The 26,691-nt window shown below is 49.2% G+C and overlaps 1 protein-coding gene across 3 annotated transcripts in view; it reads right to left on the minus strand.

Moving 5' to 3' along the window:
• The window catches only part of SPACA9 (sperm acrosome associated 9), a 91,550-nt gene that overhangs the window by 23,160 nt on the left and 41,699 nt on the right, over positions 1-26,691 (minus strand). For all 3 annotated transcript variants that reach the window (XM_086924756.1, XM_086924754.1, XM_086924755.1), the window contains exon 3: positions 23,646-23,848. In XM_086924756.1, coding sequence (XP_086780882.1) covers positions 23,646-23,848 — 203 coding nt within the window. The remainder of the gene's footprint in view (positions 1-23,645; positions 23,849-26,691) is intronic.

Genomic DNA, 26,691 nt, shown 5'->3' on the forward strand with positions numbered 1-26,691 from the left:
TGTAAGCGTTCTCCCTCACCAAGTGCCAATCCATATATGGCAATCGGTCAATTAGGATTTATAAAGTGCGGCAAATCACCGGTGAGTGTCTCAAGGCACTGGAGTTGCTAGCTGCTTCGCCGAGAAAGCTGTGAAAAACGAGGAAAAAGCAGGAGAAAGCAGTCAGAAAACAAGGGAGGAAGAAGAGCAGTGGAAGCAGCACAGGATAGCTGGGCCAGGGCTCAGTCCCCTTAACCTGTTTGCGAGCATGGGCACTTTGCAGCTATAATAACCATGACTGGACAGTCATGTTTATTGTGTATCTAACAATTGTTGTCAACAACCCCAACACATGGGGAGCGTGTCCGGCAGCCGAATAAAATGGCCGATGCCTAGGGAAGCTCTGGACCGCCACAACCTTCCCCACCCATCCAATCACTCATCCGAGGCGGTGAGCGATAATAAACATTAGCCAATGCGACGGAAAGCGGCAAGCACCGATTCAGCCTGTTTTGATGTTCGCAGCCTTGGAATTGCCTGAGATCGATCGTCTGCAACGTCTGCGGCCTGCCCTTTGAACAGAAGCAGGGGCCTCGAGTGATCTGCTGGCCCGGGGGCATGGCGACTCCTCCTGCGCCTCTCCGGGCAAAACGAGGTGGTGTCGGCGCCCGGAGCAGGGTCCGCACTGGTGAGCTCTTGTGGGAGATACCAGAACACCTGATTGCTGGAGTCACCCCTGGTGGAGTGATCGGCGAAGCCTGATGGCTGGATCCAGAGTTCCCGCGAGGGAGGAAGAAAGAGGGCACCTCATCGTGCCGGGACAAGGACCATACGTGGCATGCTCGTACATGCCTGAAGGCACTATACAGTACCTCCTCTGTGTCCCTGCACGACTAATGGTGGCATCGCCGCCTCTGAGGCAGCCGTCCCCTACACCCTGCTGAGTCACAAGTGCAGTCGCAGACCCAGTGGGGGCCCTGCATTGTGAGGCCTCGCTCAGCCCCTGAATTAATGAAAGCTTCATCCGTGGTACTACAGGGGAGGATAGAACTGACGCAGACCGCAAAACCAAACCTCCTGGGAGACGAGAGTGACCCAATTTGCCTTATCCATTTGTGCTGACTTTAGCGCTCTGGGCCCCTCCCCCCTCCCTCCCTGGTCTGCCGCTTACTTTTTTACTTTTGCCGCGTGGGCCTCAGCATATGCTTCATCTGGGTCTACAGCGCCCTTGCCGCCACTGGATTAAAGATGGCCCCTAACAGGTTTCTCAAACCCTAGTGTGCGTTGTCCATCCTGGGCGGACTGGAAGACCTCTTGTTGCGGCTCCAAGACTCCTTCACATCAAGGCGCAATATTTATCGACACAAGCCCCCCCCCCCCCCCCCCCCCCCCCCCTTCTTGACACAACCGGCTAGCCGGCCGAAGAACAATAAGCAGCCTGCTTGGGGGGGAGGAAACCAGACACACTGGCAGGTGGCGGTGAGTACTACCGCCTGAGTTGTCACAAAACCAACCGCTCAACTATTATCTGGTACCATGGGAGGCCGGGGTCAGCGTGGCGTGCACCAGACAAAACTGGACAAATACGCCTGTGCCAAGTGGAAACCTGGACCAACCGGAACATGCGGCGGTGCCAACCTGGGACCACGCAGGAAAACCAAACGAAGAAGCCACGTTGCAGGAGATCATACCAACGCTTAATAAGGTGCACTGCTCCCTCGAGTCAAGGATAGACACTGTGGCTACAGAACTCACGCTGATATGGGCAAATTTCTGCAAACTGAGCACAAAGGTATCGGAGGTAGAAACGGCAACGGCTGGCCTCTCTGTGGACACGGCTGCCCTCAAGAGACAAGTGATGCACTTAGAAACCGAAAACAAAACCATGGCAGCAAAACTAGATGATTTTGAAGGCCACTCCAGGTGCAACAATGTGCGCATTTTGGGCGTGCCAGAGGAAATGGGTGGCCCTGCGGTTGACCTTTTTGTAGAAGACCTAATCAAAAACCACTTGCTGCCTTGAGGTCTTTCGCAATACTTCTCTGTTGAGAGAGCCCACCGAGTCCCATGGGGCTGACCCATCCGGGTGCACCCAGACACATTTTTGCCCGTATCTTCAATTTTAGGGGTCGTGACCTCATTCTGCAGACGGCCCAAATAGATCCTCCGGTGCAGTACAAACACAGCACAATCTTGTTCTTTCCCGACTACACAGCTGTCGTAGCTAAACAAAGGCAAACGTTTGTGGCAATCAAGAAAGAACTTTGTGCTTGTGACCTCAAATACTCCATGATATTCCCCTCGAGGTTAAGGATGGTGGCTGACGGGAAGGTGTGGTTCTTCACGTCCCCAGAGGACGCCCAAGATTGGCTTGATGGGTGACGGCAGGTCGCCATTCGTTGAAGATCCGGAAGAGATAACTAGCATGAATGGCAGATGCACCTCAGTCAAAGCAGCAGGAGGAGAGACTCCTACGCGACAGCACCAATAATGTCAAATAACTGGCAAACATGCTAGAATTTCTCTCAGGGTCAGAGCCTCAGACACTCTCTCACGAACTACGAAGTTTCTCAGAGGGATATCTAGATGGAGGCAAGAATCCCCTGATTGACGTTCAAGACTGAAAATAAGGGACCGCCAGACCACTCTCTCCGAATGGTCCCTCAGATGCCCACAGCTAACAATGCCATTTGCTGTACTGCCTTTGAACACTGTGCTGGGGCTCTGAGAGACTTATGATCGTTCCAGACGACCCACGTACAACCGATAGACACACCGCAACAGAAAAGAAATGTGGACTGGGGTGGGTTACCGGGGTGGATCCTTCCCCCACTAAGGTTTTGAACAATGGGAACCAGGCACTCTGCAAGGTTGGGGAGGCGGGTAGTTTTTAAAACGTCATGCAGGGAGTGGGGTGGGGCAACTGTTTTTTGTTCTCAGTTTTGGTTTGTTTTCTTTTGTGGTTCTTGTTCAGATTTATGGTATGACAATTTCATCTCAGTGGGAGACCGCACCTTATACGTCAGAAGCACTGCTATGGCTTCCACAGTCCTAATGTCACATGCAACCACACACCCTAACCTGGTTACTCTCCAGTCAACACAGGCTCAAAACTTGCCATTCATTTCCTGGAATGTGAATGGCCTCCGAGATAAAGTGACGAGAGGCTTAGGGTTCCAATTTCTTAAGCGCGGAGCCCTTGCGGTAGTACTCCTGCAGGAAACCCACCTGGTAGGCACCACCTGTAAGGCCCCCGATAGATGGGGTTTCAAATTAATAGTGCATTTAGAATTTTCCACGGGCTCCACATGCTGGGATACAATCACCCCTCCTGATTAAACGTACATACACAGATGGCCAAGGCCGCTTCGCAGCTGCAGCATGCCAATGGGAGGGACATTTGCTCAACATAGTTGCGGCCTATATTCCCCCGTGCTTCACTCAGTAGCACTCCCGGCACTTGAAGCGTTTCTGCTCAGTCTCCTGGAAGGAGAGCTAATACTGGGAGCTGACTTCAATGCGACCCTCAATGATGATCTTGACAGCACGCCTCCGCGTCCACAACACCATTCCCACTCCATCTGCACGGACTTCCTGGAGACAATTGGCCTCGTGGATGTCTGGCGATCTCACTTCCCACATGCATGCCAATACACGTACCACTCTGGAGCACACAACAGTCTTTCTAGGATAGATCTTGTCTTGTCATCCGCAGATAATGTAGGGAGCTTTGTGGAAATAACACATTTACCGCGACAAATCTCGGATCACTCGCCCATGTCAGCTAAATTCCCACAAAACACATCCACACACCGTTGCATATTCCCAATCTACCCAGGCTCAAAAATCCCAAAATTTGGAAAGGCCTGTTCAAAGCCACAAAACACTCAACCAAAATGTGTCATCTGTTTCCTCACCCCTCACTCTCTGGGAAGCCTTCAAAACGGTCCTACAGGGACAAGCCATCCCCCTAATTACAGACTATGAAAGGGAGAAGACGCACACGACCTCAATGCTCGAACACGAGCTACAAGCACTAGAAATTCAACACTCTCACGATTGTTCCGACCTCAATACACATCTACTCCAGCTCTGGTATACAAAGAATATTTATGGGAGGATGCTAACACCCGATTAGCAGCCACGCGCCACACCATGTATGAAGTAGGAGATAAAGCCGGCCAGCTACTGGCATGACAAACAGGAACGTGTGAGCTGCTGGCTAGCAGAGCTACGCCTGTGCCAGGTGTGCTGGTGACGGACCCCAAAGTCATAGCAGAAATATTAGCGTGCCACTACACCAAGGTTTACTCCCCAGCACTTTCGATAGAACAAGAGGAGGCAGAGATGTTTCTCAAAGAGATCCGCCTTCCCACGCTAGCGGAAGACGACTCCAAACTATTAGTCAGAGCTCACTACAGAGGAGTTAACGTTGGCAATAGGGAGCATACAGTCAGGGAAAGCCCTGGGACTGAATGGCATTCCTATCGAACTATTTAAGAAAAGCGCAACTACTCTCATCCCCGATTTGTTTGCAAAGTATAACGCCAGCTTAGACAGAGGTGAACTGCCTAAAGATCAAAGAACTGCAACTATTGTGGCCATACATAAACCTGGTAAGCCAGCCCAGGACTGTGCTTCCTACAGACCCATCTCCCTCATCAACGCAGAAGCTAAGATCTTGGCAAACGTTTTAGCAAATAGACTCACATCTCACCTCACTACCCTGGTTCACCCTGACCAGTCAGGATAGATCCCTCGCAGGAACACAGCCCAAAATTTAAGGCGACTCAACAGCGTACTAGGCTGTAAACATACGATACAGGAAGAAGCTGTGATATTGTCCATAGATGCCCATATGACCTTTGATACAGTGGAGTGACTGTTCCTATTTGCAGTCCTCACGCGGTTTGGTTTCGGACCTGTATTCGGCTCATGGGTAAGACTGCTCTACACGAAACCTCTGGCGCATGTAGTGGCGAACGGGCACATTTCGAAAGAATTCCCTTTAGGGCGAGGCACAAGACGGGGATGCCCGCTATCGCCGCTGCTTTTTGCACTGGTTTTAGAGCTACTCACGGCATTGATACGACAAGACACGGATACTCGCGGCCTTCGCTGGACGGAGGGCTGCGAGGATCGCATATCCCTATACACCGTCCTTCCAGAGGCTTCCCCCTTGGAAGACAGGCTATTGACTGAACACATGCACAAAAAAGCCACGTCCCTAACATATCGGACACGCACAGCCAGGAGCCCCTGTGCATCAGTCTTCGACCCACGCACAGTCAGGAGATCCTGGACCTCCGTGTTGGGTACACGCACAGCCACAAGCCCCTGAACATAAGTGTTGGGCACATGCACAGCGAAGGAGCTCCTGGACATCAGTGTTGCACACATGCACAGCCAGTACTACCTGAACATCAGTGTTGGACACACACACAGCCAGTAGCACATGAACATCATTGTTGTGCACACGCAGAGCCAGGAGACCCTGTGCATCAGTTTTGTGCGCACACAGAGCCAGGAGATCCTGTGCATCAGTGTTGGGCAGACATACAGCCAGGAGCCCAAGAGTATCAGTGGTGGGCACACGCACAGATTGGAGTCTCTGCTTCAGTGTTGGGCACATGCACAGACAGGAGGTCCTGGACATCAGTGTTGGATCCACGCACAGAAAGGAACCCCTGAACATTAGTGTTGGCCACACGCACCGCCAGGAGCTCCTGGACATCAGTGTTAGGCACACGCACAGCCAGGAGCTGCTGCACATCAGTGTTAGGCACACGCACAGCCAGGAGCTGCTGCACATCAGTGTTAGGCACACGCACAGCCAGGAGCTGCTGTACATCAGTGTTAGGCACATGCACAGCCAGGAGCTGCTGCACATCAGTGTTAGGCACACGCACAGCCAGGAGCTGCTGTACATCAGTGTTGGCCACACACACCGCCAGGAGCTCATGGACATCAGTGTTGGCCACACGCACCGCCAGGAGCTGCTGCACATCAGTGTTAGGCACACGCACAGCCAGGAGCTGCTGTACATCAGTGTTAGGCACACGCACAGCCAGGAGCTGCTGCACATCAGTGTTAGGCACACGCACAGCCAGGAGCTGCTGCACATCAGTGTTGGCCACACGCACAGCCAGGAGCTGCTGCACATCAGTGTTAGGCACACGCACAGCCAGGAGCTGCTGTACATCAGAGTTGGCCACACACACCGCCAGGAGCTCATGGACATCAGTGTTGGCCACACGCACCGCCAGGAGCTGCTGCACATCAGTGTTGGCCACACGCACAGCCAGGACCCCTAAGCATTAGTGTTGGGCACACGCACCGCCAGGAGCTGCTGCACATCAGTGTTAGGCACACGCACAGCCAGGAGCTGCTGTACATCAGTGTTGGCCACACACACCGCCAGGAGCTCATGGACATCAGTGTTGGCCACACGCACCGCCAGGAGCTGCTGCACATCAGTGTTGGCCACACGCACAGCCAGGACCCCTAAGCATTAGTGTTGGGCACACGCACCGCCAGGAGCTGCTGCACATCAGTGTTAGGCACACGCACAGCCAGGTTCTGAAACTGGGATGGTGCAGTGAGCTAAAAAACGGTGTTGGATCTAGCCCTGATCTCTTGACTGGGTGAGAGCTTTCTGCTGAATTCAGAGACTCTGTCCCTCACCACCCCTTGTTGTAAATATTTTTGTCCACCCTAAGCGTGGAAGGGTATTCTCAGATGTGAGACCCTTGCTCATTGCACCATCAGGATTCAAGCAAACCGGGCCGAAGACGGCTGTAATGCCAGAAACCGGTCCCCGGGAGCTTGTTTCCTTCCCAGTGTAAGAATTGGCTTTTGTAGTTTGGTTTGCCCTGTTCCCATCATGCACTGGGACAGGAACAGACTAATTTGCATACAGCCAGGTTCTGAAACTGGGATGGTGCAGTGAGCTAAAAAACGGTGTTGGATCTAGCCCTGATCTCTTGACTGGGTGAGAGCTTTCTGCTGAATTCAGAGACTCTGTCCCTCACCACCCCTTGTTGTAAATATTTTTGTCCACCCTAAGCGTGGAAGGGTATTCTCAGATGTGAGACCCTTGCTCATTGCACCATCAGGATTCAAGCAAACCGGGCCGAAGACGGCTGTAATGCCAGAAACCGGTCCCCGGGAGCTTGTTTCCTTCCCAGTGTAAGAATTGGCTTTTGTAGTTTGGTTTGCCCTGTTCCCATCATGCACTGGGACAGGAACAGACTAATTTGCATACAGCCAGGTTCTGAAACTGGGATGGTGCAGTGAGCTAAAAAACGGTGTTGGATCTAGCCCTGATCTCTTGACTGGGTGAGAGCTTTCTGCTGAATTCAGAGACTCTGTCCCTCACCACCCCTTGTTGTAAATATTTTTGTCCACCCTAAGCGTGGAAGGGTATTCTCAGATGTGAGACCCTTGCTCATTGCACCATCAGGATTCAAGCAAACCGGGCCGAAGACGGCTGTAATGCCAGAAACCGGTCCCCGGGAGCTTGTTTCCTTCCCAGTGTAAGAATTGGCTTTTGTAGTTTGGTTTGCCCTGTTCCCATCATGCACTGGGACAGGAACAGACTAATTTGCATACAGCCAGGTTCTGAAACTGGGATGGTGCAGTGAGCTAAAAAACGGTGTTGGATCTAGCCCTGATCTCTTGACTGGGTGAGAGCTTTCTGCTGAATTCAGAGACTCTGTCCCTCACCACCCCTTGTTGTAAATATTTTTGTCCACCCTAAGCGTGGAAGGGTATTCTCAGATGTGAGACCCTTGCTCATTGCACCATCAGGATTCAAGCAAACCGGGCCGAAGACGGCTGTAATGCCAGAAACCGGTCCCCGGGAGCTTGTTTCCTTCCCAGTGTAAGAATTGGCTTTTGTAGTTTGGTTTGCCCTGTTCCCATCATGCACTGGGACAGGAACAGACTAATTTGCATACAGCCAGGTTCTGAAACTGGGATGGTGCAGTGAGCTAAAAAACGGTGTTGGATCTAGCCCTGATCTCTTGACTGGGTGAGAGCTTTCTGCTGAATTCAGAGACTCTGTCCCTCACCACCCCTTGTTGTAAATATTTTTGTCCACCCTAAGCGTGGAAGGGTATTCTCAGATGTGAGACCCTTGCTCATTGCACCATCAGGATTCAAGCAAACCGGGCCGAAGACGGCTGTAATGCCAGAAACCGGTCCCCGGGAGCTTGTTTCCTTCCCAGTGTAAGAATTGGCTTTTGTAGTTTGGTTTGCCCTGTTCCCATCATGCACTGGGACAGGAACAGACTAATTTGCATACAGCCAGGTTCTGAAACTGGGATGGTGCAGTGAGCTAAAAAACGGTGTTGGATCTAGCCCTGATCTCTTGACTGGGTGAGAGCTTTCTGCTGAATTCAGAGACTCTGTCCCTCACCACCCCTTGTTGTAAATATTTTTGTCCACCCTAAGCGTGGAAGGGTATTCTCAGATGTGAGACCCTTGCTCATTGCACCATCAGGATTCAAGCAAACCGGGCCGAAGACGGCTGTAATGCCAGAAACCGGTCCCCGGGAGCTTGTTTCCTTCCCAGTGTAAGAATTGGCTTTTGTAGTTTGGTTTGCCCTGTTCCCATCATGCACTGGGACAGGAACAGACTAATTTGCATACAGCCAGGTTCTGAAACTGGGATGGTGCAGTGAGCTAAAAAACGGTGTTGGATCTAGCCCTGATCTCTTGACTGGGTGAGAGCTTTCTGCTGAATTCAGAGACTCTGTCCCTCACCACCCCTTGTTGTAAGTACATCAGTGTTAGGCACATGCACAGCCAGGAGCTGCTGCACATCAGTGTTAGGCACACGCACAGCCAGGAGCTGCTGTACATCAGTGTTGGCCACACACACCGCCAGGAGCTCATGGACATCAGTGTTGGCCACACGCACCGCCAGGAGCTGCTGCACATCAGTGTTAGGCACACGCACAGCCAGGAGCTGCTGTACATCAGTGTTAGGCACACGCACAGCCAGGAGCTGCTGCACATCAGTGTTAGGCACACGCACAGCCAGGAGCTGCTGCACATCAGTGTTGGCCACACGCACAGCCAGGAGCTGCTGCACATCAGTGTTAGGCACACGCACAGCCAGGAGCTGCTGTACATCAGTGTTGGCCACACACACCGCCAGGAGCTCATGGACATCAGTGTTGGCCACACGCACCGCCAGGAGCTGCTGCACATCAGTGTTGGCCACACGCACAGCCAGGACCCCTAAGCATTAGTGTTGGGCACACGCACCGCCAGGAGCTGCTGCACATCAGTGTTAGGCACACGCACAGCCAGGAGCTGCTGTACATCAGTGTTGGCCACACACACCGCCAGGAGCTCATGGACATCAGTGTTGGCCACACGCACCGCCAGGAGCTGCTGCACATCAGTGTTGGCCACACGCACAGCCAGGACCCCTAAGCATTAGTGTTGGGCACACGCACCGCCAGGAGCTGCTGCACATCAGTGTTAGGCACACACACAGCCAGGAGCTGCTGTACATCAGTGTTGGCCACACACACCGCCAGGAGCTCATGGACATCAGTGTTGGCCACACGCACCGCCAGGAGCTGCTGCACATCAGTGTTGGCCACACGCACAGCCAAGACCCCTAAGCATTAGTGTTGGGCACATGCACAGCGATGAGCTCCTGGATATCAGTATTGAGTACACGCAAAGCCAGGAGGCCCTGAACATACATACTGGGCGCACATACAGCCAAGATAGGAGCCCCTGGACATCAGTGTTGGGCCCTTGCACAGTCAGAAGCCCCTGGACATCAGTGTTGGGCACACGCACAGCCAGGAGCCCCTGAAGTCACAGCAGGCAGGTGCAGTGCTGCAAGAGTGTAGCAGCTGAAGAAGCACACACTGATGCTTCAGCAGGCAGCAGTGTGTTCTTGAAACAGCAAGGTGCACTGGAGGCAGGAATGTGCACTGGGGTGCAGTGTGTACTGGAGGTAGCAGTGTGCACTGGAGTCACAGCAGGCAGGTGCAGTGTTTTTGCAGGAGTGCAGCTAAAGAAACACACAGACGCTTCAGCAGGCTGCTTGATGTACTAAAACAGGCAGTTATGTATGCATGTTACAAACTGGAGCCAGCAGTGGGCACAGGAGGCAGGAGTGGGCACAGGAGGCAGGAGTGGGCACAGGAGGCAGGAGTGGGCACAGGAGGCAGGAGTGTTAACAGGAAGCAGGAGTGCACCCCGGAGGCAGCACTGTGCACTGGAGGCAGCAGACAGGCGCAGTGTTGTTGCAGGAGTGTGCACTGGAGGCAGCAGTGCGCACTGGAGGCAGCAGACAGGCGCAGTGTTGTTGCAGGAGTGTGCACTGGAGGCAGCAGTGCCCACTGGAGGCAGCAGACAGGTGCAGTGTTGTTGCAGGAGTGTGCACTGGAGGCAGCAGACAGGCGCAGTGTTGTTGCAGGAGTGTGCACTGGAGGCAGCAGTGCGCACTGGAGGCAGCAGACAGGCGCAGTGTTGCAGGAGTGTGCACTGGAGGCAGCAGTGCGCACTGGAGGCAGCAGACAGGCGCAGTGTTGTTGCAGGAGTGTGCACTGGAGGCAGCAGTGCCCACTGGAGGCAGCAGACAGGCGCAGTGTTGTTGCAGGAGTGTGCACTGGAGGCAGCAGACAGGCGCAGTGTTGTTGCAGGAGTGCAGCTGTTGAAGAAGCACACATTGACGCCTCAGCAGGCAGGGAGCTGCATGTGCGAACAGTAGGCAGCAGTCATCTACAAGGATGTTACCGCAGTCAGGTGTATGCACTGATGCTGCAAGGGACAAGCAGAAGAAGTTACAGGCGGCAAGTAACAATCTTGTACTGCGAAGGCAGCCCAAGCAAGTTTGATTAGGTGAATTTCTATTTCAATAACCTCCTCATGTTTACCCCTATTTTGGGGGGAGAGAGAGACTCCAGGACTGTGCCTTGTAGCGGCTGTTGTTGGTACTGCAGCCAGATCACGTGGGAGCTCACAATCTCATGTAAAACATGGGAAATATGTTTCCCTAAAGCAAGAATTCGTTTTATGATCGCCATGAACTAGTGGCCGGAACACTGTGTGGCTATGAATGATTCCACCGCCACCGAAAGCAACCACGCTTCGTTATTGGCCTAAAACTAACAGACTCCTGTATGCGAACCTTGACAAGATAGCATGCGTATTTCCATCACTGCTGAACCGAAACACTCTCATGCAGCTCAGGGTGGACCACGAGTATTCCAAGGAGCCAAGCCAGCAGCATTTATTGAAGCAGGAGGCGCAGTGCTGCAGGCTTCAATACATCAGGATTAGCAAAGGGCTGCTCTGAAGGAATCCCACTACACACCGGGATCAGTGCAGCAGGTTTTAGGATATTTTGCATCCAGTATTTTTTCTAATTTATTTTGAGGTACACTCATCATAAGTTGGCTAATAGTAAAATCTGATTGCGACAGTGCTTAGAAATAGAAGATTAATGTAAATTTCTACATAAAACAAGTGTTAGAAATGGGATTTCCGGTTGGCTAAGGCTTGCGCCAAAGCCAGGCAGAAACCACCACTCTAGTCAGGGCAAGGGAGTTACACGCCAAAGATAACCCCTGCTCACCCTCTAGGCAACGTGACGCGAGCAGTAAGGCTTATCCCGGAGGCAATGTAAGTTAAGTATTTGCGCACGCACCCCAACAACAACACCCAAGGCCCACCACAAAGGAAACTCCACACAAGGTTATATACAAAAATAGCCTTTGTATTATATCAAACACATTAGATAAGAAACATACACTTTACAATGTGCCATAGGCACGGGCGGAATTTAAAGGGGATATGTGTACAGGACAGGGCCACATGGACCACTGCCAGGAATAAGCACTTTCAGAACTAGCACTTGGCAGAATTAGCACTTTGTAGGAATAATAATTAGCACATAGAACATATAATTGTAGCACCAAATAACAAATTTAGCACACAACCAGTTACTACTGGCAAGAGGTAAGTACCACCTACGCAATCCTAACTGCCTTAGGAAAATATCACGCAGGGAATCATGAACTCACTAGTAGGACCTATATTAGGAAAAACAACCTCCCAAGTATCGCATACATTCAGAGGTATAAAGCATTACACATGATGAAGGAATCACATTAGGCAGGTATCACATTTGCGCCAGAATCACAGTAGGCAAGAACTTGTACCCCACGCAAGGGCACAACACATGAAAAGGTCCCCAGGCCAACTTGGCCTCTTAGGGGCTGAAACGCCCTGTGTCCAGCAAAGTCAGGGCAGGCTGCGTAGGCAGCCAAAGAAGAATTTGCAAGGCCTAAACAAAGCACCTGCCCATTAAGTGCTGGGCAGCTGGAGGACTGAGCCTGGCACCAGTATGCCTCCTGGCTCTCCTGTGGGGGCTCTGAACAAACAATAGGGCCCAAGAACATGGGGAGCATCAGGGCTCAAGGCTCAAGACACAAAATGCCCCCAGGAGCCTCTCAGGCTCCGATTACACTGTTGCCCCTCATGTTGGAGCCTCTCGGTCTCGGAATAACAAGAGGCTCCTGTCGTTAGTGGGGCCCCGTTGGCTCTAGACAAGAATGCCCCAGAGACCCAATTCCGTTGGAGTACCCCCTCTGGGGACTCTGAAGCAAATTATGCCCCCGGAGCCCTCGTGGGCTCTAAACAAAATGTCCCCTTCGTTGGAGTCCCACTCGGGGGACTCGAAGTGGCCAAATACCCCCTGAGCCTTGTGGGCAATAAACCACAATGAGCCCAGGAACCACGTGGGCTCACCACAACAATGCCCCAGGATCGCCAGAAGAAATGCCCTGCACAGGTGGAGCCTCATGGGCTCTGAAGAAATGCCCCTGCAATCGGTGGAGCCCGACAGGCTCAGAATAAACAAACATCATATAAAGTAAAGGAGGCCCCCTTATCTTGTTAATCTGGGACAGGGGAGTAATAATAAGGAACAAGAAGAGTCCCCTTGGCAAACCATAAAGATGGTTATTGAACGCTGAACTCCGGAAACGCCGCCGGAATAGGAGCAGGGAGGCCGAATCCAAAGAAACAGACAATGTGAGAAAAACCCCATGCTTAACAGATATATGAGCAAAGAAAGCCAATTAAAAGGGCGTTTGTCAACTATGTGCCAGTCAATTAAATCTGGCAAATTTTACTAAACAATATCGGTGGCTCCTATTACCAGAGTGTGAGCCCCATTACCAATAAGCAGAAGATACCAGAATTCCTTCAAATATATTGAGAATTCTTAAAGGAAGCAGTACACCTAAACCCGGATCATACAATCGGGCCCCTGTTCTTCCCTGATTAATCTGGAGGAAACATATAATCTCAGAACTGGTTCTGAAGAAGGTTGTTCATTAGTTTCTTCAAACCGAAACGCTGCGTCGACCCCTGTTCTTGTGAACATTTTAAACAAAATTGTCTTTTTTGTGTATATGTTTTGACTTTATATGGTTTCAATCAACTGAAAAGGTTTTTAAAATTCATGTAAGAAAATTTCTCTTTTGAATAAACGCACATATGTATTTTTGATAACACCTCTGCCTGTCTTGTCTCGTTAATAATGAGTAATTCTATGTGATATCTATTAATTGCTTTACTGTGTGGGTATATATTGAGTTGGATGTCTCTGTAAATTGTGAGGTTTTGATCCATTGTGAGATTGGTATTCTCAAAAACAGGTTGGGGGCACTACCAGATTAACAATAATCATCTTTATGGTTAGCCGAGGGGACTCTTCTTGTTCCTCAGAATAAACTAATACCCCAGCACTGCAAAAACGGAGCCTCACTCACCGGCTGTCTAGGCCGGACGCCTCCTCCAGTGCGGGCGTGGGGCTCTCCCTCACAACACGAGAGCCCCGCCAGTCACTGAGGCACTCCTCCGGTTCTTCGGGCGCCGTCCAGTGCGGGCGGGCTCTCGCCTGGACTCTCCTTCTTGGCCCCCTCTGGCTGAGTGCACCAGAGCGTGGGGTGAGCTCCCGTCAAGCTTCCGGCTTCCCCTGGGTAGTGCGTGCGGCCGACGCCCCAACCGCGATCAAGTTGCCATTTTCCTACGACCATGAGGACGCTCCTTCAGTTGCCGGGCAACTCCCAGCGCGAGCACCAATCCATGCGCGGCTCCCCTCTGACGTCAGCGGGGAGCCAGTGTGGTGCTCCGGGGACTCTTGGGCCGGCAGCGGTAAACGGGGCACATGAGGGGTGGGCTCCCTCTAATTAAAGATACACAAAAGCGGGGTGGGCACCCGCGTATTACCAAACAGGCAGCAGCCAGTAAAACCGTGAAGCACTTTCCTTCACAGAGCGCATGGTGGGCTCCTGCTTCACCAGCGGAGCACGGGGGAATCATTAGACAGTGGCCCAGAGCTGCAAAGGCACAAATAGGGGCGCTCATATAAGCGCGAGGGCAAAAGTCACCAGCCTTCTCCTTAAAAAGCGCTCCCAGGGGTAAGAAAAGTGCTCCTGCGCCGGAAATGAAGCGCCTTCAGGGCACTAGGGCTGAAGGTCCCACCAAGTCCAAAGAAGAGTTCTCTAGGAAGGTGAGGGTGGGGGGCAAAGGCTGGGCCCAGGGGCCAGCTCACAGGGCCCTACAGGCAGGGAGGCAGCACCCAGTGGCGGTCCTCCTGGTGCCCAGCAGCAGGCCCCCTCCAAGATAGGATCAGGTAGAGAACACCTTGTATAAGGTCACAGCCCCTTCTTATACCAAGAAATCCTACAAGGGTGCAGCAAGGGGCGAACCAGATACAACTGGTTCCTGAGCACTTTGTTTTGCTCAGCCCCTCTGCCTATTCACAGGATGGGTAGGGTCATCAGTCGCACCACAGGGGGAGGAGCCAGCATTATGTGGGGGGAAAACCCAGCCCTATTCAGGTCCCAGGTGCACTCCTCCCTCACATCAATCATGCAGATCTCTCCACTCACCACCAGGGCAGATCCATCCTGACTCCTGGAGCCAGGCTCACCAGCCAGCTCCAGCCAATCCCAAGCCAGACAGGCAATTCACATAAATTGCACAGACATGCCAACTTCTAGAAGTGGCACTTCCACACTAGACACAATAACGCCACACACATCATTGCGCAGCATTCAATCACACGAGTCCACACATACCAAACTGGAGCCTGCACTCCCCACGCATCAGGAACTAACATGGACACATACATTCCCCATGCATTCCTACGGGAGGGCAGGCCAACCTTACCACACGCATGCACTTTACCCTGGGACACAGTGGTAAAGTGTGCAGAAGCAAAAAAATCACTAACACCATGTCACAATTAAAAGCAAAACGTGAACCTGCCAGAAGGGCCAAGTCCAACAAGTTATCTACTTTTGTTAGGATATCAGATTGTGTGCCTGTAAAATTCATCAGAAGTTTTACATGCATCACCATAACAATGTGCCTGGTTCCTGGAAGCTCAGCTAGTAAGAGTGCAGAACAGGGAGGTCTTCAGGAGGATATAAAAGTGTTAGAGTTGAACTGTAAATGAGGTAGCTTTCGGTAGAGAGCTGGTTATGATGTTTGCTGCTACAGTTCCTGCATTCAATGGTGGAGGTTGCCTCCAAGACTTCTTTCCATGCTGAACTGCTGAGGGCATCACTGAGAGGCTTCTACTGCCCAGGCCAGCATCCGCAAAGTTTGAAAGACTGTCAGGTGTGCAATGTCTTAGTGTCTGGTCTTCACACAATCCAAGGACAGAAGGAAGATGACCTGAACGAGGCTACCTGCCTGGACTGCACGCCGCAAACTGAGGGCGCGAACTATAAAAACCAGTGGTCCAGGTAAACACAGCTCGATTTGCAAGTGGTGGAGTTTTTGTGTCCTAAAGAGTGTGACTCCGGGGCAGGAATAAAAGACACATGCCTGATTTTCTTTTCTCAGATCGGTCCTCGTTTTGTTTGAAGCTCATGAAATCTAATGCCTGCGACACCGAAGATCACACCTGACGGACTACCTCGAGCATCTTTTTTTTGTTTACGTTAATCTCAGGGAGACCACCTCCTAATGACGTAAATTGGCAAAAAGTACAACAATTTAGGTATAATGGAGGGGAATATGAGGACCAACTAAATGGTGCAGAGTCAGGCTTGGCGACATAAGAGAAACTGTCTCTAAAGAAGGGCAAAGCGACTGCAGTGGAGCAGATCATGCAACAATCTAGGAGGAATACACTACCTTCCCAAACTGAACCAAAGCTTCCATCTCTTTCCTAGAAAACTGAAGACAACAGCTTAAGAGTCAACGGCTTGCTAAGATCATCAGAGTGTTGGGATATTCCCCAGCTCTGGGCAAATCTGATGTACCGTCAGCGCTATAAACCAACTTTAGTATATTTATTTATCCTACAGAAAACAAATGCTAGTCATTAGTGTAGCTAGAGTGTATATGCAAATTGTAAGGTTGAAGCAACACCGCCTCAGGTTTCGGATTGACATTTCAAGCACTTGTATTTGTCTTGTGAGGGACTTCTGGTAACTACCTATGAACTCTAAAATCAGGAAATTATCTGCTTTGTATTGGTCGTCTACACCAGTTCTTGTTTCATTCGTATTTTTTCATTCAAAAACATAGTTTATTTGAACAATGTTTATAGTAAATAATTTTTATTTGTTTAGCAAATGTTTTCAAATTTGTAGACAATATGTATAGATTCTTTAACTTTTTCATACAATTTTACATTCATTGGATGTTTCACATTAACACCAACTTTTCATTCTTTTTATTTATGAATAATACAAATATTATACTTTTTCAATATTTGTTAATGTAAAACATTTCTAAAAACATTACAATCTTTAAGCTTTTTGTACATTTTTTACAAAATATAATTATCAGTTGTATTTATTTATTGCACAGCTTTTTATGATTGAACAATCCTTTTTATTTCAATTATTCATCCACTTTTTACCATTTCCTTTATTTTGAGGTCCGTTTTGTATAATGATGACTCTGCAGAGTAGCAGTTTCTCATTGCTGTTCTCTGGTACAAGTAAATCAATTTCTTTTTGGATCTCTAAGGTTAGTTTGCGTCGAGCAAGGTGGTTGATTGTTAATGAGTTTAGTATTTGTATGTTAATGTAATTTTCTGTATGTAGTTAGTGTAAGGCCAGTGTAGTTGTTCATAGTGCATGTGGTAGGCCTAATTATATTTATTTGATATGTATTTTTATTGTAAGAAAACATGTTGTATAGTAACTATTTTTAGGCATTTTGACGTGTTACTATTTGTGTGTGGAATGTTTGTTTCGAGGGTGGGTTTTTGTGTTTTCCTATACCAGGTATTTTTTTGGGAAGGTGCTGAGGTTTTTTTGAATTTATTTTTACAAAGAAAAGCAGTGCAGAGTGATAAGAATGAAGTAATAATGTATTATTTATAGAAATGTTTCGGCTGCTCTCATTTAAATTTTCTAACTTAGTTTTTAGTTTGAGTCATTTTCTGGTGATATTTTTATATTACTATTCTGGCAGTTATGTCAAGGTAGGGTAGGCAATTGTTATTAGTATATAATGACATTTTGCATGGTAGTATTTTGTTTAGTTTGTTTAGATATTTATGGTTTTAGTTGTGTTGGGGATTGTTCTAGCCTTAGCACTTATAGCTAAATTAACCCCTTCCATGCGTCGGACGGCGTGTGTGTTGGACGGCCGGGGGCCATCCAAATCACGCACGCATCATTTTTTTCAGCACAAAGGTCCTATTTTTCCATTATTTTTAGAAATTGGTGGTGTGACTTCTTCCACCTTTTCCTACAAAGGATCTGTGCCACTCTTCCACTGCATGTTAGTTTTTGCTTCTTGAGGGATGATGCTATCATAGACAATCCACCATGGAACATTACATTTGAGTTGGTGCCTGTGTTCTGTTCAGTGCAGGCAGTCAACCTACTGGCCTTCAAAATAGTCACTTAGTGGTGATTGTTTGATTTAATTACTTTGGTAGTATGGGGATTCTATGGACATGATATGGTGTTTGGTTACTTCCGTGACCGGGATGTAGGCTAAAATAATGTTTTTTGATAAACACATTTTTACTGATTTTAATGATTTGACAAAAAAGACACCAGCCAGTCATCACGACACCATGAAAGTCCAGGAGTACATACGAGGTTTTGTGTGACCCAGTATACAGACATTAATAAATAGAAAGCAACATGGATTTGGACATTCCCTTCGGGACTAAACCATACCCCCCAATCATTTCACCCAGACCCTACGATATTTCTTGGGACACCCGCGTGCCTCATACATGATTTTTTTCTTGCGTGGCACACCAATCAACCCTAGTCCACCAGCGTCCAACACTCAGGGGTTCAGGGCATTTCCAGGAGGCCGCTATGTCCCTTTTGGCTACCACCATAGCTGTAGTGAAAAACAACTTCTCGTTCCGAAACCCATTCAACCCGTCAGTAATACCCAGGATTGTGTTTAGGGTTGTGAAGAATCTCCCACCCCAGTATCTCGGTAAGTTCTTCCTCGATATCCCCTCCAGAACCGCGTCAGGTGGGGGCATGCCCACACCATGTTGAGAAAATCAGCTTAATCGTGACCGCACCTAGTACAACCAGAGGTCGGGCGAAATCGTGCTCGGTGAAGGCGCCCCTGTAGTGAGGTAGGCTGCATGTAAATAATAGAGCTGTACCAAGCGTAACGTGGCGGAGGCGGGGACCGTCCTAGGGGCCATAAGGGCATCGCGCCAGTCCTCCTCCTACCCATTCCTCCAATTGAGCTCGCAGTAGTTCCAGGGAAGTAGGGGTATTATTGATCAGTGTGCGAGAGATGCTACCCTTCCCCAGGTCCCCCATGATCTGTGCCTGTTGTGAGGTGTGTATGTTGCAATTATAGGTACCTGTAGAACTGCAATTGATGCAGGGAATATCTACTTTAAAAGGTCTTCGAAGGAACGCATGTGATTCACCCACCCATACATCGCCTACTTGTGAGATACCTATGAGATCCCATGCCCGGAAGCCCACTAACCTCTTTGATCCAGGTCCCCTGCCACAAGGCTGTACATTGAGTCAGTGTGTGTCCGGCCACTTGATGTGTCGCAATGTGGCCCGCCAGGCCAATAACTATGAGCGCATAACCTGTGGTAAGTGGAATGGGATAGGATCCCCATACAACATGGAATGAACCTTGGTTAGGCCCAGTTCAAGCCTGTAAGCTGTGTCAGACCATCCCCCGTCGAACTAGTCATGTATACAGAGTAGGCACGTGGCGAGATAGTAAAGATATAAGTGAGTCATCCCCAGACCCGGTCAAACGATGGGATCCTACAGACATTCCGCGTCAGTCGGGCTCTACCTTTCGCCCAAAGGAACTTATTTGCCATGCTATCCAATTCGCTGAACCAGGTCCTGGGGAAACACAGGGGGGTATTTTGAAGAATGTAAAGGAACAGGGAGAGTACCATCATTTTAAAGAGGGCGACCCTCCCCATGGGGTTCAGGGGCAATGTTTGCCACTTCTGGAGGTCCGCCTTGGCCCGTCTCACCAGGGGAGCGACATTGAGGGCCCAGCTAAGCTCGGGGAGTAAAGTCATCCATGTCTCCATGTGTTTGAATGATTGACGGCGAAGCGGTATAGTGGACTGCCAGTCGAAGCATTCTCGGGACAGGTGGAGGGGAACTAGGACAGATTTATCTGGATTCAACCGAAGGCCAGAGGCTCGTTTAAAGGCGTGCAGGATGCGGAGACAGTGGGGACCTGACCGGGCGAGGTCAGCTAAGTAGATGAGGACATCGTCCGCATAAAGGGCGATTTTGTCAGTTTCGGTGTTGGGCCAATCCCATCCCCGCATGTGTTCGCATGATCGTATCAAGGATGCCAAGGGCTCCATTACCAAAGCAAAAAGCAGGGGGGAAGGGGACAACCCTGCCTTGTTCCGCTGCAGACCAAAAAGGGCTCCGATAGGACCCCATTCACCAGGAACCGAGCCAGTGGATGAGCGTTAAGAACCCTGACCATGGAGGGAAAGGGGACAACCCTGCCTTGTTCCCCTGCAGACCAAAAAGGGCTCCGATAGGACCCAATTCACCAGGAACCGAGCCCGTGGATGAGTGTAAAGAACGCTGACCATGGCACAAAAGCGGGACTGAATCCCAACTTCTCAAGAACATCCACCAGAAACCCCCAGTACACTGAATCAAAAGCCTTCTCATAGTCTACAAGAAGAATAGCTAGATATGGGGTAAGGAGGTGGTTGTGGGCCGAGGCCAATTGCAGTCTACGGAGGCAGTGCCGGGTACCTCATGAGGGCATGAACCCGCAATGGTCGGGATAAACCAGCACGGATAGATGGGGTTTGAGCCGCTGGACGAGGACCGTGGCAAACAGTTTTACATCGGTATTGATGAGGGAGATAGGGTGGTAATCCGCACAATGTGGTGAGGGCAGCTGAGACTTGGGAAGAACCACAATAGTCACCATGTCCATTTCTTGGGGGAATGAACCATTTTCAACAGCCTCTCGAAACAATTCAGCAAGAGGAGTATTGAGAGTGTCCTGGTCATGAGCATAATATTCTTGAGGGAGGCCGTCTGGGCCTGAAGCCTTGCCAGAGGAAATAAGGGTGATCGCCTCCCCAATTTCTTCGTGGGTGATGGGGCGGTATAGGTCGTCCTGGATGATGGGGTCAAGGTGGCCGTTCCCGACCTCACATTATTTCGATTTTACAACTCAGGAGAGAAGTGGCATATAAAGTATATAGTATTTTTTTGGGGGGGGACGGGGACTTCTTATGCAAATTATGCATTTATTGTATATTCCATACCAAGGGCCAGATTACGATGCTGGTCAGAACGACTGCTGTGGTCCTGTTGGATGCAGTCGGACCACCGCAGTCTGGTATGAATCAGTCTGTCCAACCGGCGGATTACCATGAATGCATTGTGTACTCCGACCGACTGCTGACAGACTGTCGACTCAGATAGCCTTTCTCCGACCACCGAGATGTCTGTTGGAGAAAACAGCAGCCATAGGGCAGTAGAGGGATCTCCGACCACCAGCCGGATTACGATGTGGGTTTCTGACGACCCAACGGTGGCAGTCCAACAGACTGCCTCGAGCCGTTGTAGACATAGGTTCTGGGGTGCATACTCACCCAAATCAGCTTCTCCCCAGCAGTCTCCAATGCAGATCCCTTTCTCCAGGTACCCCTAAACCTGAGCAGCTGAACCCCGATGACTACGACCTTGTGGGAGCTGGAGTCCAGGTAAGTCCTTCTGCGGTATGTACTCCATTAACTGGACTGTGCACATTTCACCACACTCCAGCATTGGGTTACCTGGGGCACAAGGCATATCACCAAATATGCCATGCATGTGTGTATAAGTCACATGTTTTCTGTGATTTTGTACGCATTTGCAGCGACATATTCGGGGATATTTGCACCGTTGTAGATTTGACCGCCGCGTTAGCAGCGGTTGCATCGTAATACAGTGGGGGGCACTTCCCGGCATCGGCGTTCAGAAAGGGCTCACATAGACGCCGATCATAATCAGGCCCAAGTGTTGATTTGTGACGGGGTCTCTAAAAACCTTGATAAAAATGGTGGTTGACCCTTGTATGGCTGTGTGGGTGCACTTTCAGATTTGTTCAAATGATAGATTGTTCTAAATCAATGATCTTTAGGGGGATTGAAATAGTTTTTACATTTGATTACTGTTGCGAGGTACTTAGCTTGTATGGTGGTAATGCTTGTATTAAAAGAGGCATTTGTGTTACGATTTTGCCCGTTTATAGTGTATGTTTCTGTAAATGGCCCTTGGGAACTGTTTAAATGTCCTGTTCACCATCTAAGTTTTGCACTGTGTTTCGGATTAGGAAATTATTCTTAGTTGTACAGATAAGGAAGCTTTGTTTTATATTTGCATTGACATGCAGAATTATTGGTTAATATGTGCTATTGTTGAAATTTGGGGGTTGGGTGGCTTCTACTTCTCTGTATGTTTCTGGTGCTCTTGGTGTTTCTGTAGCAACCCCCCTTGTCCTAGTTATTGGTTTTCAGTGGAAGAAATTTGCCCAGTTGCTTCTTCAGGAACTTATGGATTTATATTTTAGTAGAGTTCCTGTGATCTCTTGTGAGCTTGTGCTCGCTTCTCAAGTCCTGTTGGACATTTCAAACTTGACTTTTAGACCCTTTGGGAGGGTGACTGTGTTCAATTACACTTTCAACAATACCTTTTTTATGGTGGGCATACCGAAGCAAGCATTGGAGTAATATTTTGTGCACTTCAATGTGTTCTTTCACTAGAAGTGCTTTCTTTATTATATGTTTATCCGTTATAACTTACCAGTTGATTGCCCTTTTGTGATTTGATATAAATTGAGTTTCTTGCATTTTATTTGTGGATTACAGAATTATTATTATAAATGTTATTTCTATGTACATTAGAAGTTATGATGGCATTTTCATACCATGTTTTACATTATTTACTTACATTTTTGAAGTATACTCTTTTTTCAGGCTAATAGGCATTGTGTTTGTTCGGTAGCTCTTATATTTCTTTTGGCTAATCATTTTTTTTATTGTTCAGAAGGAAAAATGTACAGTTACATCCATACCATAAGCCGTCTACTTCCTCCATCCCTGCATGCTGCTGCTGTCGTCCTGTATCGGTACATACTCCAGCTCCTTCAGTACAGTTACATCCATACCATAGGCCGTCTGCTTACTATATCCCTGCATCCTGCTTCCATCCTCCTGTACCATCAGTACATACTCCAACTGCCTTCAGTGCAGAGACATCCATACCATAAGCCGTCTACTTCATGGAGAAGTGTGGCTCAATGGTTAGAGCGGCAGACCCAGATGCAGAGGTCTGGCCCGGACCAGGGTTCAATTCCCGTCCTGGCGGGTCTTAGGCTCAATTTCCCCGGACCTGATTTTCTCGCCTTGGTGCCTATTCTAATCATGGGTCCCACTCTGCAACTCTGGGCAATAGCTTGCTTAATCTCCACAATGACCCCAACAGCGCTAGGATGCCTGGCTTCACCTTGGGGGTGCCCAGGAGTGGGTACTTCACGGGGATAGGCCAGGAAGGGTTCCACAGCGGTATGTGTACAGTGCCTTGAGACTCCTTTGGGGGTGATACATGCGCTATATAAGCACTACATTTACATTACATTACTTCCTCTATCGCTGCATGCTGCTGACGTCGGATGTAACTGTACTGAAGGCAGCCTGAGTATGTACTGATGATACAGGATGACAGCAGAAGGATGCAGGGATAGAGGAAGTAGATGGCATTGGGTACAATGCTACAGTACTGATGGCAGGCCAGACTATGTGAGGAATGAGTACAACTGGTGCGAGGGGGAGCAGCAGAAGGTACCGGCGGTGATAACGAATGCTATCTGCGTTGGGTGCTGAGGTTACAGAAGGCAGGAATGAGTACGCACTGATGCAAGGTGGAGCAGCAGTAGGTACCGGCGGCGACAAGTGACGCGGTTAATGTTGGGTGCGGATGTATGTTACTAAAGGCAGGCAGGTGTTGATGCTGCAGGAGACACACATCTAAAAGTACTCATTTCACAGGCAGCAGTATGCACTTACCGTACAGCCCAGACCAGGGCAGTGGCCTGTGAAGTACAAGCATTTCCTTACTTTACAAACCAAGACAACATTAACCTGGTTATAGAGCTCCTACCTGGCACGGATGCAGGTTAGGTCATTTTGCAGGCTGAGGAGGGTCTTGACGATGGTAAGCGCACCCCCCGCAGTCCTCACTTCGGTCTCCATCTTTTCCAGTGCCAGGGCAAAGTCCAGCAGGTCTCGGCACAGGTCCAGGAACTGTTTTATGATCCGCTGGTCGGTGGTGTGAAAGCAGTGGTTCTCCAGATAGTAATGTACCTGGGGGTGTGAAACCACAACAAGTGAGCACCAGCTACCTGCAGCTCATTGACTATCAGGTGGAGAACAACTGGCCAATTACATCATCACCTCTGGGAGATTGTAACTACACATTCTGGTACCAGCTTACAGTTCAAAGTCCCTGGCTGTGAAAAATGTGAAATAAACCACAAGCCCAAGTATGTGCAGTGATAATGCCCCTCCTCGCCCTGCACAATTTCACCTGGGCTAACCACCTCAAATACATACTATAGTGACACAACTCATTGGGTGGAAAGTGATAGTGGTGCCACCATGCCTATGATTGACTTTATAAACTGCCCACAGGTCCTCTCTTACCTCTCCCTGGTGAGTCTTAAAATTATTTATAACGTGCAACAAATGCCCAAGGGTGTCTTGGCACTAGCATATACAAGGTTAGCGACAAAGGTAGATTGTAAGTGAATTAAAAGCCAATAATGCAAGCAAAACCTGAGCGAATACTGCAGTGCAAAAGGCAAAGAATTCAGTTGTTTCCTGAAGCAAGTCAGATTGGTCTGATTTTTTTAACTGGCAGGCAGTTTATTCCAGAGTTTGCACATATGCCTGGTAGCTTGAACAGCTGGACAGCAAGCCCTTTAAACTTTCACCATCATTTCTTCATGGACCATAATACTCCCCAGCAGCGGATTCTGGGCAAGGGTGTTGGGGCTATGCCCCTTTAACATTCACAGTAAAAACAAAAGCAATCATAGCAATGCTAAATGAGTTTTCATTTAAAAAAAGACACACTTGTAAGTTGCTAGAATGGGGGGCACTGCCCCACTCACCAGCGTTGTTGCTGTGATCAATAACATATTAATAACACCAATAGCAGACACGTGACTCACAGTGCTTTCACTGCTTGCTCTTGCTCCCCTGGGTGAGCCCAAATTCTAAGTATTTGCCAGGCTGACAATCCCACAGCCCAGTCGAACGGCTTTTAATGCTGGATATGGTATTAAAAATGCACAGCAGCCCAAGTCCTGTATGTATCAGGAGAGTAGGTTTCAATTGTGCAGCAGGGCCACTGCAGTTTCACCGTGTCCGGGAGTGCCATAGGGTGCTACATGACTGCCTTTAGCCTTACATACGCTTCCACCACACACCCCTGCATCAATGTACATGAAACCTTTTTGAAAGCATTTTACCCTTTATTTTTAATAGTATTCACATGTGAGTGAGTACCGATGTTTCATATGAGCAACTGGGGTCATCCCTGAAAGCATCATTAAGACTGGTAGGCACAACATCATGGCAGCAACTACCAACAGAAAGAGTCCACCCCAGGTTCCAGACAGAGAACTCAGAACCCCAGAATCCCCTACATTGTATCCCTACTCACCCCCTTCCTTCACAAAAATAAAATAAAGATAACCGAATAAAGAGTAAAACATTAAAATGAACATAAATTTAAAATATGCAAAATGAACTGTACAAAACATATAATATTACACATTCAGCACTTATAACAAGCTAACAAAAACACAAAATGTATGACAAACATCTACAGCATTAACATAGTATTTAGGTAGTGCATTTCGTAATCCTAAACTTCACAGCACTGGACCTTGTTCTACATGAAACTCTCTTCTCGCCGTCGAGCCCATCATCTGTTCGTGCCCCCATTTTCCTACCAACATACTCAGTTTTGGATTAGGGCACTACTGAAACAAAATTGTAAATTGATACTTGTATAGCGCACTACTCACCCGCAAGGGTCTGAAGGCGCTTGTATGAATACTGCTGTGGAACCCATCCTGGCTTTCCCTGTGAGGCGTCCACTCCTGGGCACCCCCAAGGTGGAGGCCAGGCATCCTTAGCGTTGTGGGGGCCGTTGTGGAGATTAAGCAAGCTATTGCCCAGAGTTGCAGAGTGGGACTCCATGATTGAAATAGGCACTGAGGCGAGAATTATCAGGTCCGTGGAATTTTTGAGGCCAAGACCCGCCGAGGCGGGGAATTGAACCCTGGTCCCAGGCTAGACCTCTGCATCAGGGTCTGCCGCTCTAATCATTGAGCCACACTTCTCCACTTGTTCCACGTTTTACCGATTTCCAACACTACTATGTGATCCTTCACTTCCTACACTCGGATAGGTGCAGAAAAGCCTGATAAGCACTTGTCGACAAACCAGGCCTCTTAACCCCTTCCATGCTCATGACGAGCTCAGCTCAGTGGAGCTGTGCTCATGACGAGCTGAGCTCGTCATAACGGCTGCGGCCCGTCCACGTGCGGTTAATTCCCCGCCTGTGCGGGAGGATTAATCAGTGGGCGGGTCTATGACGAGCCCAGCTCGTCATGAGCACGGCTCCACTGTGAGTCAGGATGAGCTGGGCTCGTCACGAGCACAGCGGCTCCGCAGACCCCCACTCCCACTCACCCTCACCGTGGGGGGAATTACCCCCGCTGCGAAGGTGTTAATCCTTACGAAGTCTCCGACCGGAGTTGTCAAAGTCCTATGACAATCGTTCTTTGTACTATATTTCTCCAGTACTGCAATCCTTACTTCCACCACACTTGCCATTTGTACCATATCGACAGCTTTCCTAGACATCCAAGCATTGCTTAATTTAGACCCTGCAACCCTGCCTCTCAACAAGGAAAAAGGAGATATGTGTTGGGTAGTTCATATTGTCCATAAGAAATCATCAATTGCCTCTTTCCAATGCAACCCATTGATGAGCGCAAGTGGTAACTGGATATAAGTTGGGCACCATTATCGGTCACTAATTTCACGGGGAAACCCTCTCTCAGAAACACTCCCCTGAAGAATCTAATGACAGCATCAGAATTTATATGGTCCAAAAATTTCACTTCAGGCCA

This window comes from Lissotriton vulgaris, chromosome 5 (genome assembly GCF_964263255.1).
Source record: "Lissotriton vulgaris chromosome 5, aLisVul1.2, whole genome shotgun sequence".
In the NCBI taxonomy this organism is placed as follows: domain Eukaryota; kingdom Metazoa; phylum Chordata; class Amphibia; order Caudata; family Salamandridae; genus Lissotriton; species Lissotriton vulgaris.